The sequence below is a fragment of the Ranitomeya imitator genome, chromosome 10, assembly GCF_032444005.1.
Source record: "Ranitomeya imitator isolate aRanImi1 chromosome 10, aRanImi1.pri, whole genome shotgun sequence".
Taxonomy (NCBI): domain Eukaryota; kingdom Metazoa; phylum Chordata; class Amphibia; order Anura; family Dendrobatidae; genus Ranitomeya; species Ranitomeya imitator.
This window is the reverse complement of record NC_091291.1, coordinates 1,726,795-1,742,750: the sequence shown is the minus strand read 5'-3', so window position 1 is coordinate 1,742,750 and position 15,956 is coordinate 1,726,795. Positions and strand designations below refer to the sequence as shown.

The 15,956-nt window shown below is 72.4% G+C and overlaps 2 protein-coding genes across 3 annotated transcripts in view; one reads left to right on the top strand and one right to left on the bottom strand.

Moving 5' to 3' along the window:
* Positions 1-494: 494 nt before the first annotated feature.
* Positions 495-8,463, bottom strand: LOC138651561 (nascent polypeptide-associated complex subunit alpha, muscle-specific form-like). The gene is made up of 13 exons (XM_069741855.1): positions 7,919-8,463; positions 7,616-7,750; positions 6,862-7,548; positions 6,227-6,694; positions 5,986-6,159; positions 5,477-5,857; positions 4,098-4,564; positions 3,449-3,882; positions 2,999-3,249; positions 2,275-2,688; positions 1,494-1,957; positions 1,008-1,322; positions 495-892 (listed from the first exon to the last, which is right to left on the bottom strand). The coding sequence occupies exons 1-13, from the start codon at positions 8,461-8,463 to the stop codon at positions 495-497; spliced, it is 5,133 nt and encodes a 1,710-aa protein (XP_069597956.1).
* The window catches only part of ZNF362 (zinc finger protein 362), a 33,844-nt gene continuing 26,036 nt past the window's right edge, over positions 8,149-15,956 (top strand). For both annotated transcript variants that reach the window (XM_069741922.1, XM_069741921.1), the window contains exon 1: positions 8,149-8,334. The gene's annotated coding sequence lies outside the window, so the exon portion shown is untranslated. The remainder of the gene's footprint in view (positions 8,335-15,956) is intronic.

Sequence of the window (15,956 nt, the reverse complement as noted above, 5' to 3'; positions counted from 1 at the left end):
ATCCATAACAAGGGCCTGCACACTCTCGGGGGCTCCTGGTTTCAGGGGTCTCCCGGTTTCAGGGGTCTCCCACCTGCAGGACCCGCACACTCTCGGGGTGTCTCCCACCTGCAGGGCCCGCACACTCTCGGGGGGCTCCTCAGTTTCGGGGTCTCACGCCCGCAGGGCCCGCACACTCTCGGGGGCTCCTGGTTTCAGGGGTCTCCCACCTGCAGAGCCCACACTCTCGGGGGGCTCCTCAGTTTCGGTGGTCTCCTGCCAACAGGGCCCGCAGACTCCTGGGGGGCTCCTCAGTTTCGGGGGTCTCCCGCCTACAGGGCCCGCAGACTCCTGGAGGGCTCCTCAGTTTTGGGGGTCTCCCACCTGCAGGGCCCGCACTCTCGGGGGCTCCTGGTTTCAGGGGTCTCCCGCCTGCAGGGCCCGCACACTCTCGGTGGGCTCCTCAGTTTTGGGGGTCTCCCGCCTACAGGGCCCGCAGACTCCTGGGGGGCTCCTCAGTTTCGGGGGTCTCTCACCTGCAGGGCCCGCACACTCTCGGGGCTCCCGGTTTCGGGGTTCTCCCGCCTGCAGGGCCGCACACTCTCGGGGCTCCCGGTTTCGGGGGTCTCCCGCCTGCAGGGCCGCACACTCTCGAGGGGCTCCTCAGTTTCAGGGGTCTCCCGCCTGCAGGGCCCGCACTCTCGGGGGCCTCCCGCCTGCAGGGCCCGCACACTCTCGGGGCTCCCGGTTTTGGGGGTCTCCTGCCTGCAGGGCCGCACTCTCGGGGGGCTCCCAGTTTCGGGGGTCTCCTGCTTGCAGGGCCCGCACACTCTCGGGGCTCCCGGTTTCGGGGGTCTCCCGCCTGCAGGGCCGCACACTCTCGGGGGGCTCCTCAGTTTCGGGGGTCTCCCACCTGCAGGGCCCGCACACTCTCGGGGGCTCACGGTTTCGGGGGTCTCCCGCCTGCAGGGCCGCACACTCTCGGGGGGCTCCTCAGTTTCGAGGGTCTCCCGCCTGCAGGGCCGCACACTCTCGGGGGCTCCCGGTTTCGGGGGTCTCCCGCCTGCAGGGCCCGCACTCTCGGGGGCCTCCCGCCTGCAGGGCCCGCACACTCTCGGGGCTCCCGGTTTTGGGGGTCTCCTGCCTGCAGGGCCGCACACTCTCGGGGGGCTCCCAGTTTCGGGGGTCTCCTGCTTGCAGGGCCCGCACACTCTCGGGGCTCCCGGTTTCGGGGGTCTCCCGCCTGCAGGGCCGCACACTCTCGGGGGCTCCCGGTTTCGGTGGTCTCCCGCCTGCAGGGCCGCACACTCTCGGGGGGCTCCTCAGTTTCGGGGGTCTCCCGCCTGCAGGGCCGCACACTCTCGGGGGGCTCCTCAGTTTCGGTGGTCTCCCGCCTGCAGGGCCGCACACTCTCGGGGGGCTCCTCAGTTTCGAGGGTCTCCCGCCTGCAGGGCCCGCACACTCTCGGGGGGCTCCTCAGTTTCGGGGGTCTCCCGCCTGCAGGGCCCGCACACTCTCGGGGGGCTCCTCAGTTTCGGGGGTCTCCCGCCTGCAGGGCCGCACACTCTCGGGGGGCTCCTCAGTTTCAGGGGTCTCCCACCTGCAGGGCCCGCACACTCTCGGGGGCTCACGGTTTTGGGGGTCTCCCGCCTGCAGGGCCGCACACTCTCGGGGCTCCTGGTTTCGGGGTTGTCCCGCCTGCAGGGCTGCACACTCTCGGGGGCTCCCGGTTTCAGGGGTCTCCCGCCTGCAGGGCCCGCACTCTCGGGGGCCTCCCGCCTGCAGGGCCCGCACACTCTCGGGGCTCCCGGTTTCGGGGGTCTCCCGCCTGCAGGGCCGCACACTCTCGGGGGGCTCCTCAGTTTCGGGGGTCTCCCACCTGCAGGGCCGCACACTCTCGGGGGGCTCCTCAGTTTTGGTGGTCTCCCGCCTGCAGGGCCGCACACTCTCGGGGCTCACGGTTTCGGGGGTCTCCCGCCTGCAGGGCCGCACACTCTCGGGGCTCCTGGTTTCGGGGGTCTCCCGCCTGCAGGGCCGCACACTCTCGGGGGGCTCCTCAGTTTCGGGGGTCTCCCACCTGCAGGGCCCGCACACTCTCGGGGGCTCACGGTTTCGGGGGTCTCCCGCCTGCAGGGCCGCACACTCTCGGGGGGCTCCTCAGTTTCGGGGGTCTCCCACCTGCAGGGCCCGCACACTCTCGGGGGCTCACGGTTTCGGGGGTCTCCCGCCTGCAAGGCCGCACACTCTCGGGGGGCTCCTCAGTTTCGGGGGTCTCCCGCCTGCAGGGCCGCACACTCTCGGGGGCTCCAGGTTTCGGGGGTCTCCCGCCTGCAGGGCCGCACACTCTCAGGGGGGCTCCTCAGTTTCAGGGGTCTCCCGCCTGCAGGGCCCGCACTCTCGGGGGCCTCCCGCCTGCAGGGCCGCACACTCTCGGGGCTCCCGGTTTTGGGGGTCTCCTGCCTGCAGGGCCGCACACTCTCGGGGGGCTCCCAGTTTCCGGGGTCTCCTGCTTGCAGGGCCCGCACACTCTCGGGGCTCCTCAGTTTCGGGGGTCTCCCGCCTGCAGGGCCGCACACTCTCGGGGGCTCCCGGTTTCGGGGGTCTCCCGCCTGCAGGGCCGCACACTCTCGGGGGCTCCCGGTTTTGGGGGTCTCCCGCCTGCAGGGCCGCACACTCTCGGGGGGCTCCTCAGTTTCGGGGGTCTCCCGCCTGCAGGGCCGCACACTCTCGGGGCTCCCGGTTTCAGGGGTCTCCTGTCTGCTGGGCCGCACACTCTCGGGGGCTCCTCAGTTTCGGGGGTCTCCCGCCTGCAGGGCCGCACACTCTCGGGGGCTCCCGGTTTCGGGGGTCTCCCGCCTGCAGGGCCGCACACTCTCGGGGGCTCCTCAGTTTCGGGGGTCTCCCGCCTGCAGGGCCGCACACTCTCGGGGGCTCCCGGTTTCGGGGGTCTCCCGCCTGCAGGGCCGCACACTCTCGGGGGCTCCTCAGTTTCGGGGGTCTCCCGCCTGCAGGGCCGCACACTCTCGGGGGCTCCCGGTTTCGGGGGTCTCCCGCCTGCAGGGCCGCACACTCTCGGGGGCTCCCGGTTTTGGGGGTCTCCCGCCTGCAGGGCCGCACACTCTCGGGGGGCTCCTCAGTTTCGGGGGTCTCCCACCTGCAGGGCCGCACACTCTCGGGGGGCTCCTCAGTTTTGGTGGTCTCCCGCCTGCAGGGCCGCACACTCTCGGGGCTCCTGGTTTCGGGGGTCTCCCGCCTGCAGGGCCGCACACTCTCGGGGGGCTCCTCAGTTTCGGGGGTCTCCCACCTGCAGGGCCCGCACACTCTCGGGGGCTCACGGTTTCGGGGGTCTCCCGCCTGCAGGGCCGCACACTCTCGGGGGGCTCCTCAGTTTCGGGGGTCTCCCACCTGCAGGGCCCGCACACTCTCGGGGGCTCACGGTTTCGGGGGTCTCCCGCCTGCAAGGCCGCACACTCTCGGGGGGCTCCTCAGTTTCGGGGGTCTCCCGCCTGCAGGGCCGCACACTCTCGGGGCTCCCGGTTTTGGGGGTCTCCTGCCTGCAGGGCCGCACACTCTCGGGGGGCTCCCAGTTTCCGGGGTCTCCTGCTTGCAGGGCCCGCACACTCTCGGGGCTCCTCAGTTTCGGGGGTCTCCCGCCTGCAGGGCCGCACACTCTCGGGGGGCTCCTCAGTTTCGGGGGTCTCCCACCTGCAGGGCCCGCACACTCTCGGGGGCTCACGGTTTTGGGGGTCTCCCGCCTGCAGGGCCGCACACTCTCGGGGCTCCTGGTTTCGGGGTTGTCCCGCCTGCAGGGCTGCACACTCTCGGGGGGCTCCTCAGTTTCGGGGGTCTCCCGCCTGCAGGGCCGCACACTCTCGGGGGCTCCCGGTTTCAGGGGTCTCCCGCCTGCAGGGCCGCACACTCTCGGGGGCTCCCGGTTTCAGGGGTCTCCCGCCTGCAGGGCCGCACACTCTCGGGGGCTCACGGTTTCGGGGGTCTCCCGCCTGCAGGGCCGCACACTCTCGGGGGGCTCCTCAGTTTCGGGGGTCTCCCACCTGCAGGGCCCGCACACTCTCGGGGGCTCACGGTTTCGGGGGTCTCCCGCCTGCAAGGCCGCACACTCTCGGGGGGCTCCTCAGTTTCGGGGGTCTCCCGCCTGCAGGGCCGCACACTCTCAGGGGGGCTCCTCAGTTTCAGGGGTCTCCCGCCTGCAGGGCCCGCACTCTCGGGGGCCTCCCGCCTGCAGGGCCGCACACTCTCGGGGCTCCCGGTTTTGGGGGTCTCCTGCCTGCAGGGCCGCACACTCTCGGGGGGCTCCCAGTTTCCGGGGTCTCCTGCTTGCAGGGCCCGCACACTCTCGGGGCTCCTCAGTTTCGGGGGTCTCCCGCCTGCAGGGCCGCACACTCTCGGGGGGCTCCTCAGTTTCGGGGGTCTCCCACCTGCAGGGCCCGCACACTCTCGGGGGCTCACGGTTTCGGGGGTCTCCCGCCTGCAGGGCCGCACACTCTCGGGGCTCGTGGTTTCGGGGTTATCCCGCCTGCAGGGCCGCACACTCTCGGGGGGCTCCTCAGTTTCGGGGGTCTCCCACCTGCAGGGCCCGCACACTCTCGGGGGCTCACGGTTTCGGGGGTCTCCCGCCTGCAGGGCCACACACTCTCGGGGGGCTCCTCAGTTTCGGGGGTCTCCCGCCTGCAGGGCCGCACACTCTCGGGGCTCCCGGTTTCAGGGGTCTCCTGCCTGCTGGGCCGCACACTCTCGGGGGCTCCTCAGTTTCGGGGGTCTCCCACCTGCAGGGCCGCACACTCTCGGGGCTCACGGTTTCGGGGGTCTCCCGGCATGCAGGGCCGCACACTCTCGGGGGGCTCCCGGTTTCGGGGGTCTCCCGCCTGCAGGGCCGCACACTCTCGGGGGCTCCCGGTTTCGGGGGTCTCCCACCTGCAGGGCCGCACACTCTCGGGGCTCCTGGTTTCGGGGGTCTCCCGCCTGCAGGGCCGCACACTCTCGGGGGCTCCTGGTTTCGGGGGTCTCCCGCCTGCAGGGCCGCACACTCTCGGGGGCTCCTGGTTTCGGGGGTCTCCCGCCTGCAGGGCCGCACACTCTCGGGGGGCTCCTCAGTTTTGGTGGTCTCCCGCCTGCAGGGCCGCACACTCTCGGGGCTCCTGGTTTCGGGGGTCTCCCGCCTGCAGGGCCGCACACTCTCGGGGGGCTCCTCAGTTTCGGGGGTCTCCCACCTGCAGGGCCCGCACACTCTCGGGGGCTCACGGTTTCGGGGGTCTCCCGCCTGCAAGGCCGCACACTCTCGGGGGGCTCCTCAGTTTCGGGGGTCTCCCGCCTGCAGGGCCGCACACTCTCGGGGGCTCCTCAGTTTCGGGGGTCTCCCGCCTGCAGGGCCCGCACACTCTCGGGGGCTCACGGTTTCGGGGGTCTCCCGCCTGCAGGGCCGCACACTCTCGGGGGGCTCCTCAGTTTCGGGGGTCTCCCGCCTGCAGGGCCCGCACACTCTCGGGGGCTCACGGTTTCGGGGGTCTCCCGCCTGCAGGGCCGCACACTCTCGGGGCTCCCGGTTTTGGGGGTCTCCTGCCTGCAGGGCCGCACACTCTCGGGGGGCTCCCAGTTTCCGGGGTCTCCTGCTTGCAGGGCCCGCACACTCTCGGGGCTCCTCAGTTTCGGGGGTCTCCCGCCTGCAGGGCCGCACACTCTCGGGGGGCTCCTCAGTTTCGGGGGTCTCCCACCTGCAGGGCCCGCACACTCTCGGGGGCTCACGGTTTTGGGGGTCTCCCGCCTGCAGGGCCGCACACTCTCGGGGCTCCTGGTTTCGGGGTTGTCCCGCCTGCAGGGCTGCACACTCTCGGGGGGCTCCTCAGTTTCGGGGGTCTCCCGCCTGCAGGGCCGCACACTCTCGGGGGCTCCCGGTTTCAGGGGTCTCCCGCCTGCAGGGCCGCACACTCTCGGGGGCTCCCGGTTTCAGGGGTCTCCCGCCTGCAGGGCCGCACACTCTCGGGGGCTCACGGTTTTCGGGGGTCTCCCGCCTGCAGGGCCGCACACTCCTCGGGGGGCTCCTCAGTTTCGGGGGTCTCCCACCTGCAGGGCCCGCACACTCTCGGGGGCTCACGGTTTCGGGGGGTCTCCCGCCTGCAAGGCCGCACACTCTCGGGGGGCTCCTCAGTTTCGGGGGGTCTCCCGCTGCAGGGCCGCACACTCTCAGGGGGGCTCCTCAGTTTCAGGGGTCTCCCGCCTGCAGGGCCCGCACTCTCGGGGGCCTCCCGCCTGCAGGGGCCGCACACTCTCGGGGCTCCCGGTTTTGGGGGTCTCCTGCCTGCAGGGCCGCACACTCTCGGGGCTCCTCAGTTTCGGGGGTCTCCCGCCTGCAGGGCCGCATACTCTCGGGGGGCTCCTCAGTTTCGGGGGTCTCCCACCTGCAGGGCCCGCACACTCTCGGGGGGCTCCCAGTTTCCGGGGTCTCCTGCTTGCAGGGCCCGCACACTCTCGGGGCTCCTCAGTTTCGGGGGTCTCCCGCCTGCAGGGCCGCATACTCTCGGGGGGCTCCTCAGTTTCGGGGGGTCTCCCACCTGCAGGGCCCGCACACTCTCGGGGGCTCACGGTTTCGGGGGTCTCCCGCCTGCAGGGCCGCACACTCTCGGGGCTCGTGGTTTCGGGGTTATCCCGCCTGCAGGGCCGCACACTCTCGGGGGGCTCCTCAGTTTCGGGGGTCTCCCACCTGCAGGGCCCGCACACTCTCGGGGGGCCTCACGGTTTCGGGGGTCTCCCGCCTGCAGGGCCACACACTCTCGGGGGGCTCCTCAGTTTCGGGGGTCTCCCGCCTGCAGGGCCGCACACTCTCGGGGCTCCCGGTTTCAGGGGTCTCCTGCCTGCTGGGCCGCACACTCTCGGGGGCTCCTCAGTTTCGGGGGTCTCCCACCTGCAGGGGCCGCACACTCTCGGGGCTCACGGTTTCGGGGGTCTCCCGGCATGCAGGGCCGCACACTCTCGGGGGGCTCCCGGTTTCGGGGGGTCTCCCGCCTGCAGGGGCCGCAACACTCTCGGGGGCTCCCGGTTTCGGGGGTCTCCCACCTGCAGGGCCGCACACTCTCGGGGCTCCTGGTTTCGGGGGTCTCCCGCCTGCAGGGCCGCACACTCTCGGGGGCTCCTGGTTTCGGGGGTCTCCCGCCTGCAGGGCCGCACACTCTCGGGGGCTCCTGGTTTCGGGGGTCTCCCCGCCTGCAGGGCCGCACACTCTCGGGGGGCTCCTCAGTTTTGGTGGTCTCCCGCCTGCAGGGCCGCACACTCTCGGGGCTCCTGGTTTCGGGGGTCTCCCGCCTGCAGGGCCGCACACTCTCGGGGGGCTCCTCAGTTTCGGGGGTCTCCCACCTGCAGGGCCCGCACACTCTCGGGGGCTCACGGTTTTCGGGGGTCTCCCGCCTGCAAGGCCGCACACTCTCGGGGGGCTCCTCAGTTTCGGGGGGTCTCCCGCCTGCAGGGCCGCACACTCTCGGGGGCTCCTCAGTTTTCGGGGGTCTCCCGCCTGCAGGGCCCGCACACTCTCGGGGGCTCACGGTTTCGGGGGTCTCCCGCCTGCAGGGCCCGCACACTCTCGGGGGGCTCCTCAGTTTCGGGGGTCTCCCGCCTGCAGGGCCCGCACACTCTCGGGGGCTCACGGTTTCGGGGGTCTCCCGCCTGCAGGGCCGCACAGTCTCGGGGCTCCCGGTCTCGGGGGTCTCCCGCCTGCAGGGGCCCGCACACTCTCGGGGGCTCACGGTTTTCGGGGGTCTCCCGCCTGCAGGGCCGCACACTCTCGGGGGGCTCCTCAGTTTCGGGGGGTCTCCCGCCTGCACGGCCCGCACACTCTCGGGGGGCTCCCGGTTTCGGGGGTCTCCCGCCTGCAGGGCCGCACACTCTCGGGGGCTCCTCAGTTTCGGGGGTCTCCCGCCTGCAGGGCCCGCACACTCTCGGGGGCTCCTCAGTTTCGGGGGTCTCCTGCCTGCAGGGCCGCACACTCTCGGGGGGCTCCTCAGTTTCGGGGGTCTCCTGCCTGCAGGGCTGCACACTCTCGGGGGGCTCCTCAGTTTCAGGGGCCTCCCGCCTGCACACTCTCGGGGCTCCCGGTTTCGGGGGTCTCGGCTCTGGGGGAGGAGCAGGGGGAGGATATGTGGGGCCGGGGGAGGCTCCTCGCTCGTACACGGGGGGCTCCTCACTGACGACAGCGCCGTGTAATGAGGCGGCTCGGGTGACTTGTGGGCGCTCATCTCCGGCCCGGACACCAGAAGCGCTCGGGTGACCCGGATCCGTGTGAGGCCTCCGCCCGCCCCTCCGGTCCGCCCGTCCGTCCCCCGCCCGGGGTCTATGTCCGCCGCCCGCCAGGTGTGTAGGTTCCCGCGCTCGGGCCGGGGAGGGGCGGCACACACAGCCCGGGGCCCCGCTCCCGTCCCCCGCTCCCGTCCCCGCCGTGTGGCCCCCGGGTGTGAGGGGCGGAGGGGCCCACGGAGACATCTGCAGAACATGGCGGCGGCGGTGCGGGGCGCCCGGTGCGGGGGAGGCGCTGCTGCTCCGGGTGCGGGGGTCCCGGGTGCGGGGGTCGTGTCTGCTCTAATGCGCTGCCGCCATTTTTGTTTTTCTTTTGTCTGAAAATGGAAATAAAAGTCTGAACGTGAGAAGAGACCGGGGCGGAAACCGGGGGGTCTGTGTGCGGGGACCGGGGGGGTCTGTGTGCGGGGACCGGGGGGGTCTGTGTGCGGGGACCGGGGGCGGAACCGGGGGGTCTGTGTGCGGGGACCGGGGTTCTGTGTGCGGAAAACGGGGGGTCTGTGTGCGGGGACCGGGGGGGTCTGTGTGCGGGGACCGGGGGTTCTGTGTGCGGGGACCGGGGGGGTCTGTGTGCGGGGACCGGGGGTCTGTGTGCGGAAAACGGGGGGTCTGTGTGCGGGGGACCGGGGGTCTGTGTGCGGGGACCGGGGGGGGTCTGTGTGCGGGGACCGGGGGGGTCTGTGTGCGGGGACCGGGGTTCTGTGTGCGGGGACCGGGGGGGTCTGTGTGCGGGGACCGGGGGGTCTGTGTGCGGGGACCGTGGGGGTCTGTGTGCGGGGACCGGGGGGGTCTGTGTGCGGGGACCGGGGGGTCTGTGTGCGGGGACCGGGGGGTCTGTGTGCGGGGACCGGGGGGGTCTGTGTGCGGGGACCGGGGGTCTGTGTGCGGGGACCGGGGGTCTGTGTGCGGGGACCGGGGGTCTGTGTGCGGAAAACGGGGGGTCTGTGTGCGGGGACCGGGGGTCTGTGTGCGGGGACCGGGGGGGTCTGTGTGCGGGGACCGGGGGTCTGTGTGCGGGGGACCGGGGGGGTCTGTGTGCGGGGACCGGGGGGGTCTGTGTGCGGGGACCGGGGGGGTCTGTGTGCGGGGACCGGGGTTCTGTGTGCGGGGACCGGGGGGGGTCTGTGTGCGGGGACCGGGGGGGTCTGTGTGCGGGGACCGGGGGGGTCTGTGTGCGGGGGACCGGGGGGTCTGTGTGCGGGGACCGGGGGGTCTGTGTGCGGGGACCGGGGGTTCTGTGTGCGGGGACCGGGGGGTCTGTGTGCGGGGACCGGGGGGTCTGTGTGCGGGGACCGGGGTTCTGTGTGCGGGGACCGGGGGGGTCTGTGTGCGGGGACCGGGGGTTCTGTGTGCGGGGACCGGGGGGGTCTGTGTGCGGGGACCGGGGGGGTCTGTGTGCGGGGACGGGGGGGGGGGTCTGTGTGCGGGGACGGGGGGGGGGGTCTGTGTGCGGGGACCGGGGGGGGGGTCTGTGTGCGGGGACCGGGGGGGGTCTGTGTGCGGGGACCGGGGGGGTCTGTGTGCGGGGACCGGGGGGGGGGGGTCTGTGTGCGGGGACCGGGGGGGGGGGGGTCTGTGTGCGGGGACCGGGGGGGGGGTCTGTGTGCGGGGACCGGGGGGGGGGGGGTCTGTGTGCGGGGACCGGGGGGGGGGGTCTGTGTGCGGGGACGGGGGGGGGGGGGGGGGGTCTGTGTGCGGGGACGGGGGGGGGGGGGTCTGTGTGCGGGGACGGGGGGGGGGGGGGTCTTGTGTGCGGGGACGGGGGGGGGGGTCTGTGTGCGGGGACGGGGGGGGGGGGGTCTGTGTGCGGGGGGGGGGGGTCTGTGTGCGGGGACGGGGGGGGGGGGGTCTGTGTGCGGGGACGGGGGGGGGGGGTCTGTGTGCGGGGACGGGGGGGGGGGGGGTCTGTGTGCGGGGACCGGGGGTCTGTGTGCGGGGACGGGGGGGGGGGGTCTGTGTGCGGGGGACCGGGGGGGGGGGTCTGTGTGCGGGGACCGGGGTTCTGTGTGCGGAAAACGGGGGGTCTGTGTGCGGGGACCGGGGGTCTGTGTGCGGGGGACCGGGGGTCTGTGTGCGGGGACCGGGGGTCTGTGTGCGGGGACCGGGGGGGTCTGTGTGCGGGGACCGGGGGGTCTGTGTGCGGGAAAACGGGGGGGTCTGTGTGCGGGGACCGGGGGGGGTCTGTGTGCGGGGACCGGGGGTCTGTGTGCGGGGACCGGGGGTCTGTGTACGGGGATCGGGGGGGGTCTGTGTGCGGGGACCGGGGGTCTGTGTACGGGGACCGGGGGTCTGTGTACGGGGACCGGGGGGGGTCTGTGTGCGGGGACCGGGGGGGTCTGTGTGCGGGGACCGGGGGGGGGGTCTGTGTGCGGGGACCGGGGGTCTGTGTGCGGGGACCGGGGGTCTGTGTGCGGGGACCGGGGTTCTGTGTGCGGAAAACGGGGGTCTGTGTGCGGGGACCGGGGGTCTGTGTGCGGGGACCGGGGGTCTGTGTGCGGGGACCGGGGGTCTGTGTGCGGGGACCGGGGGTCTGTGTGCGGGGGACCGGGGGTCTGTGTGCGGGGACCGGGGGTCTGTGTACGGGGATCGGGGGGGGTCTGTGTGCGGGGGACCGGGGGGTCTGTGTACGGGGACCGGGGGTCTGTGTACGGGGACCGGGGGGGGGTCTGTGTGCGGGGACCGGGGGGGTCTGTGTGCGGGGACCGGGGGGGGGGTCTGTGTGCGGGGACCGGGGGTCTGTGTGCGGGGACCGGGGGTCTGTGTGCGGGGACCGGGGGGGGGTCTGTGTGTGGGGACCGGGGGTCTGTGTGCGGGGACCGGGGGTCTGTGTGCGGGGACCGGGGGTCTGTGTGCGGGGACCGGGGTTCTGTGTGCGGAAAACGGGGGTCTGTGTGCGGGGACCGGGGGTCCTGTGTGCGGGGGACCGGGGGTCTGTGTGCGGGGACGGGGGGGGGGGTCTGTGTACGGGGGGGGGGGGTCTGTGTGCGGGGACCGGGGGGGTCTGTGTGCGGGGACCGGGGTTTCTGTGTGCGGAAAACGGGGGGTCTGTGTGCGGGGACCGGGGGTCTGTGTGCGGGGACCGGGGGGGGTCTGTGTGCGGGGGACCGGGGGGGTCTGTGTGCGGGGACCGGGGGGGGGGGGTCTGTGTGCGGGGACCGGGGGGGGGGGGGTCTGTGTGCGGGGACGGGGGGGGGGGGTCTGTGTGCGGGGACTGGGGGTGGGGGTCTGTGTGCGGGGACGGGGGGGGGGGTCTGTGTGCGGGGACCGGGGGGGGGGGTCTGTGTGCGGGGACGTGGGGGGGGGGGGTCTGTGTGCGGGGACCGGGGGTCTGTGTACGGGGACCGGGGGTCTGTGTACGGGGATCGGGGGGGGTCTGTGTGCGGGGACCGGGGGGGGTCTGTGTGCGGGGACCGGGGGGGGTCTGTGTGCGGGGACCGGGGGGGTCTGTGTGCGGGGACCGGGGGGGTCTGTGTGCGGGGACCGGGGGGGGGGTCTGTGTGCGGGGACCGGGGGTCTGTGTGCGGGGACCGGGGGTCTGTGTACGGGGACCGGGGGTCTGTGTGCGGGGACCGGGGGGGGTCTGTGTGCGGGGACCGGGGGTCTGTGTGCGGGGACCGGGGGGGGGTCTGTGTGCGGGGACCGGGGGGGGGTCTGTGTGCGGGGACCGGGGGTCTGTGTGCGGGGACCGGGGGTCTGTGTGCGGGGACCGGGGGTCTGTGTGCGGGGACCAGGGGGGGTCTGTGTGCGGGGACCGGGGGGGTCTGTGTGCGGGGACCGGGGGGGTCTGTGTGCGGAAAACGGGGGGTCTGTGTGCGGGGACCGGGGGGGGTCTGTGTGCGGGGACCGGGGGTCTGTGTGCGGGGACCGGGGGGTCTGTGTGCGGGGACCGGGGGTCTGTGTACGGGGACCGGGGGTCTGTGTACGGGGACCGGGGGTCTGTGTAAGGGGACCGGGGGGGGGGTCTGTGTGCGGGGACCGGGGGGGGTCTGTGTGCGGGGGACCGGGGGTCTGTGTGCGGGGGACCGGGGGTCTGTGTACGGGGATCGGGGGGGGTCTGTGTGCGGGGACCGGGGGGGGGTCTGTGTGCGGGGACCGGGGGGGGTCTGTGTGCGGGGACCGGGGGTCTGTGTACGGGGACCGGGGGTCTGTGTACGGGGACCGGGGGGGGGTCTGTGTGCGGGGACCGGGGGGGGGTCTGTGTGCGGGGACCGGGGGTCTGTGTGCGGGGACCGGGGGGTCTGTGTGCGGGGACCGGGGGTCTGTGTGCGGGGACCGGGGGTCTGTGTGCGGGGACCGGGGGTCTGTGTGCGGGGACCGGGGGGTCTGTGTACGGGGATCGGGGGGGGTCTGTGTGCGGGGACCGGGGGTCTGTGTGCGGGGACCGGGGGTCTGTGTACGGGGACCGGGGGGGGGGTCTGTGTGCGGGGACCGGGGGTCTGTGTGCGGGGACCGGGGGTCTGTGTGCGGGGACCGGGGGGGGGTCTGTGTGCGGGGACTGGGGGTCTGTGTGCGGGGACCGGGGGTCTGTGTGCGGGGACCGGGGGGGTCTGTGTGCGGGGACCGGGGGGGGGGGGTCTGTGTGCGGGGGACCGGGGGGGGGGTCTGTGTGCGGGGACCGGGGGGGGGGGTCTGTGTGCGGGGACCGGGGGGGTCTGTGTGCGGGGACCGGGGGGGGGTCTGTGTGCGGGGGACCGGGGGGGGGGGGGGTCTGTGTGCGGGGACCGGGGGTCTGTGTGCGGGGACCGGGGGTCTGTGTACGGGGACCGGGGGTCTGTGTGCGGGGATCGGGGGGGTCTGTGTGCGGGGATCGGGGGGGGTCTGTGTGCGGGGACCGGGGGGGTCTGTGTGCGGGGACCGGGGGGGTCTGTGTGCGGGGACCGGGGGGGGTCTGTGTGCGGGGACCGGGGGTCTGTGTGCGGGGACCGGGGGGGGTCTGTGTGCGGGGACCGGGGGTCTGTGTGCGGGGACCGGGGGTCTGTGTGCGGGGACCGGGGGGTCTGTGTGCGGGGACCGGGGGTCTGTGTGCGGGGACCGGGGGTCTGTGTGCGGGGACCGGGGGGGTCTGTGTGCGGGGACCGGGGGGGGTCTGTGTGCGGGGGACCGGGGGGGTCTGTGTGCGGGGACCGGGGTTCTGTGTGCGGAAAACGGGGGGTCTGTGTGCGGGGACCGGGGGGTCTGTGTGCGGGGACCGGGGTTCTGTGTGCGGAAAACGGGGGGTCTGTGTGCGGGGACCGGGGGTCTGTGTGCGGGGACCGGGGGGGGGGGGGTCTGTGTGCGGGGACCGGGGGTCTGTGTGCGGGGACCGGGGGTCTGTGTACGGGGATCGGGGGGGGTCTGTGTGCGGGGACCGGGGGTCTGTGTGCGGGGACCGGGGGTCTGTGTGCGGGGACCGGGGGTCTGTGTGCGGGGACCGGGGGTCTGTGTACGGGGACCGGGGGTCTGTGTACGGGGATCGGGGGGGGTCTGTGTGCGGGGACCGGGGGGGTCTGTGTGCGGGGACCGGGGGGGTCTGTGTGCGGGGACCGGGGGGGTCTGTGTGCGGGGACCGGGGGTCTGTGTGCGGGGACCGGGGGTCTGTGTACGGGGACCGGGGGTCTGTGTACGGGGACCGGGGGGGGGTCTGTGTGCGGGGACCGGGGGGGGGTCTGTGTGCGGGGACCGGGGGGTCTGTGTGCGGGGACCGGGGGGGGGTCTGTGTGCGGGGACCGGGGGTCTGTGTGCGGGGACCGGGGGGGGGGTCTGTGTGCGGGGACCGGGGGTCTGTGTGCGGGGACCGGGGGTCTGTGTACGGGGACCGGGGGTCTGTGTGCGGGGACCGGGGGGGGTCTGTGTGCGGGGACCGGGGGTCTGTGTGCGGGGACCGGGGGTCTGTGTGCGGGGACCGGGGGTCTGTGTACGGGGACCGGGGGTCTGTGTACGGGGATCGGGGGGGGGGTCTGTGTGCGGGGACCGGGGGTCTGTGTGCGGGGACCGGGGGTCTGTGTGCGGGGACCGGGGGTCTGTGTGCGGGGACCGGGGGTCTGTGTGCGGGGACCGGGGGGGTCTGTGTGCGGGGACCGGGGGTCTGTGTGCGGGGACCGGGGGGTCTGTGTACGGGGACCGGGGGGTCTGTGTGCGGGGACCGGGGGGTCTGTGTACGGGGACCGTGGGGGTCTGTGTGCGGGGACCGTGGGGGTCTGTGTGCGGGGACCGGGGGTCTGTGTGCGGGGACCGGGGGGTCTGTGTGTGGGGTCCTGGGGGGCTGTGTGGGGTCCTGGTGGCCTATGTATGGGGTCCTGGGGGGCTGTGTAGGGGTCCTGGTGGCCTATGTATGGGGTCCTGGGGGGCTATGTATGGGGTCCTGGGGGGCTGTGTGGGGTCCTGGTGGCCTATGTGTGGGGTCCTGGGGGGCTATGTATGGGGTCCTGGGGGGCTGTGTGGGGTCCTGGTGGCCTATGTGTGGGGGTCCTGGGGGGCTGTGTGGGGTCCTGGTGGCTTGTGGGGCTGTGAGCATCGTAGGGGGGCCCCGGATCAGGGGAGATGAGGCATGTAGTTGGGGGAAAATGATTCATGTCGGTGCACAATGTGGCGGTTGGCTGCTCCGTTGTTGTGGCGCTCCTGTGCTCACGCTCTGTTGGGGGCAGCGGGGGGGCGCACTTTTCTCGGGCTTTGAAGTCGGGGGCAACAGAGCAGGTGCTGGTAGCCCGGATTGCTCATGTAAGCAGGACCTCAACCTTAATGGCGTCTGTACATGGCAAAACTGGTGTTGTTGATACACCATCTTGTTGCCACTTTTATTTTTGCTGCCTCCTCCAGCATCGATGATCTGGTTCTGGAGCCCTCATCCCTGAGGGATGCCCCCTCTCCCCACCCGTCCTCTCCCCACCCGTCCTCTCCCCACCCGTCCTCTCCAGACTTCTAGCCCTCCCCGTCCTCTCCAGTCCTCACCCCATCTTTTCGAGGCTTTGGCCCCTTCCTCCCGTCTTCGACAGACATTGGTCCCCCTCCAGCTTTTCCAGACTTTGCCCCCATCATCTCGAGACTTTGGCCCTTCCCCCCCTTGCTTCTCCAGACTTTGGCCTTTCCCCAGTCTTCTCTAGACTTTGGCCCATCCCCGTTTTTTTCAGGCTTTGGCCTGTACCCCTTCTTATCCGGACTTTGGCCCTTCCCCCATCTTTTCCAGATTATGGCCCCTTTCCCTGTCTTCTCCAGACTTTGGTCCATCCCTGTCTTTTTCAGGCTTTGGCACTTCCCTCGTCTTTTCCAGACTTTGGCTCCCCCCCCCCCCCCAGCTTCTCCAGACTTTGCCCCCCCCCCCCAAGTTTTTCCAGATTTTGCCCCCCCCCCGCTTCTCAAGACTTTGGCCCTTCCCCATCTTCTCCAAACTTTGGCCCTTTCACCATCTTCTGCAAACTTTGGCTCCCCCCCCCCCAGCTTCTCCAGACTTTGCCCCCCACCCCCAGTTTTTTCCAGACTTTGCACCCCCTGCTTCTCCAGCCCTAGTCCCTTCCCCGTTTTTTTTCTAGACTTTGACCCTTCACCCGTCTTCTCCAGTCTTTGGCCCTTCATGCGTCTTCTCCAGACTTTCGCTCTTCCATCATCTTCTCCAGACTTTGCCTCCCCCCCCCCCCAAGTTTTTCTAGATTTTTGCCCCCCCCCCTGCTTCTCAAGACTTTGGCCCTTCCCCCATCTTCTCTCCA

Bases quoted from the DNA above. Each gene is read 5' to 3' on its own strand.
- LOC138651561 (XM_069741855.1), bottom strand. From the start codon at position 8,463: ATGTCTCCGTGGGCCCCTCCGCCCCTCACACCCGGGGGCCACACGGCG. The intron at 4,565-5,476 runs GTGTGCGGGCCC...CGGGCCCTGCAG, and splicing joins GAAACCGTGAGCCCCCGAGA to GTGGGAGACCCCCGAAACTG. The intron at 2,689-2,998 runs GTGCGGCCCTGC...GCGGCCCTGCAG, and splicing joins AACCGGGAGCCCCCGAGAGT to GCGGGAGACCCCCGAAACTG.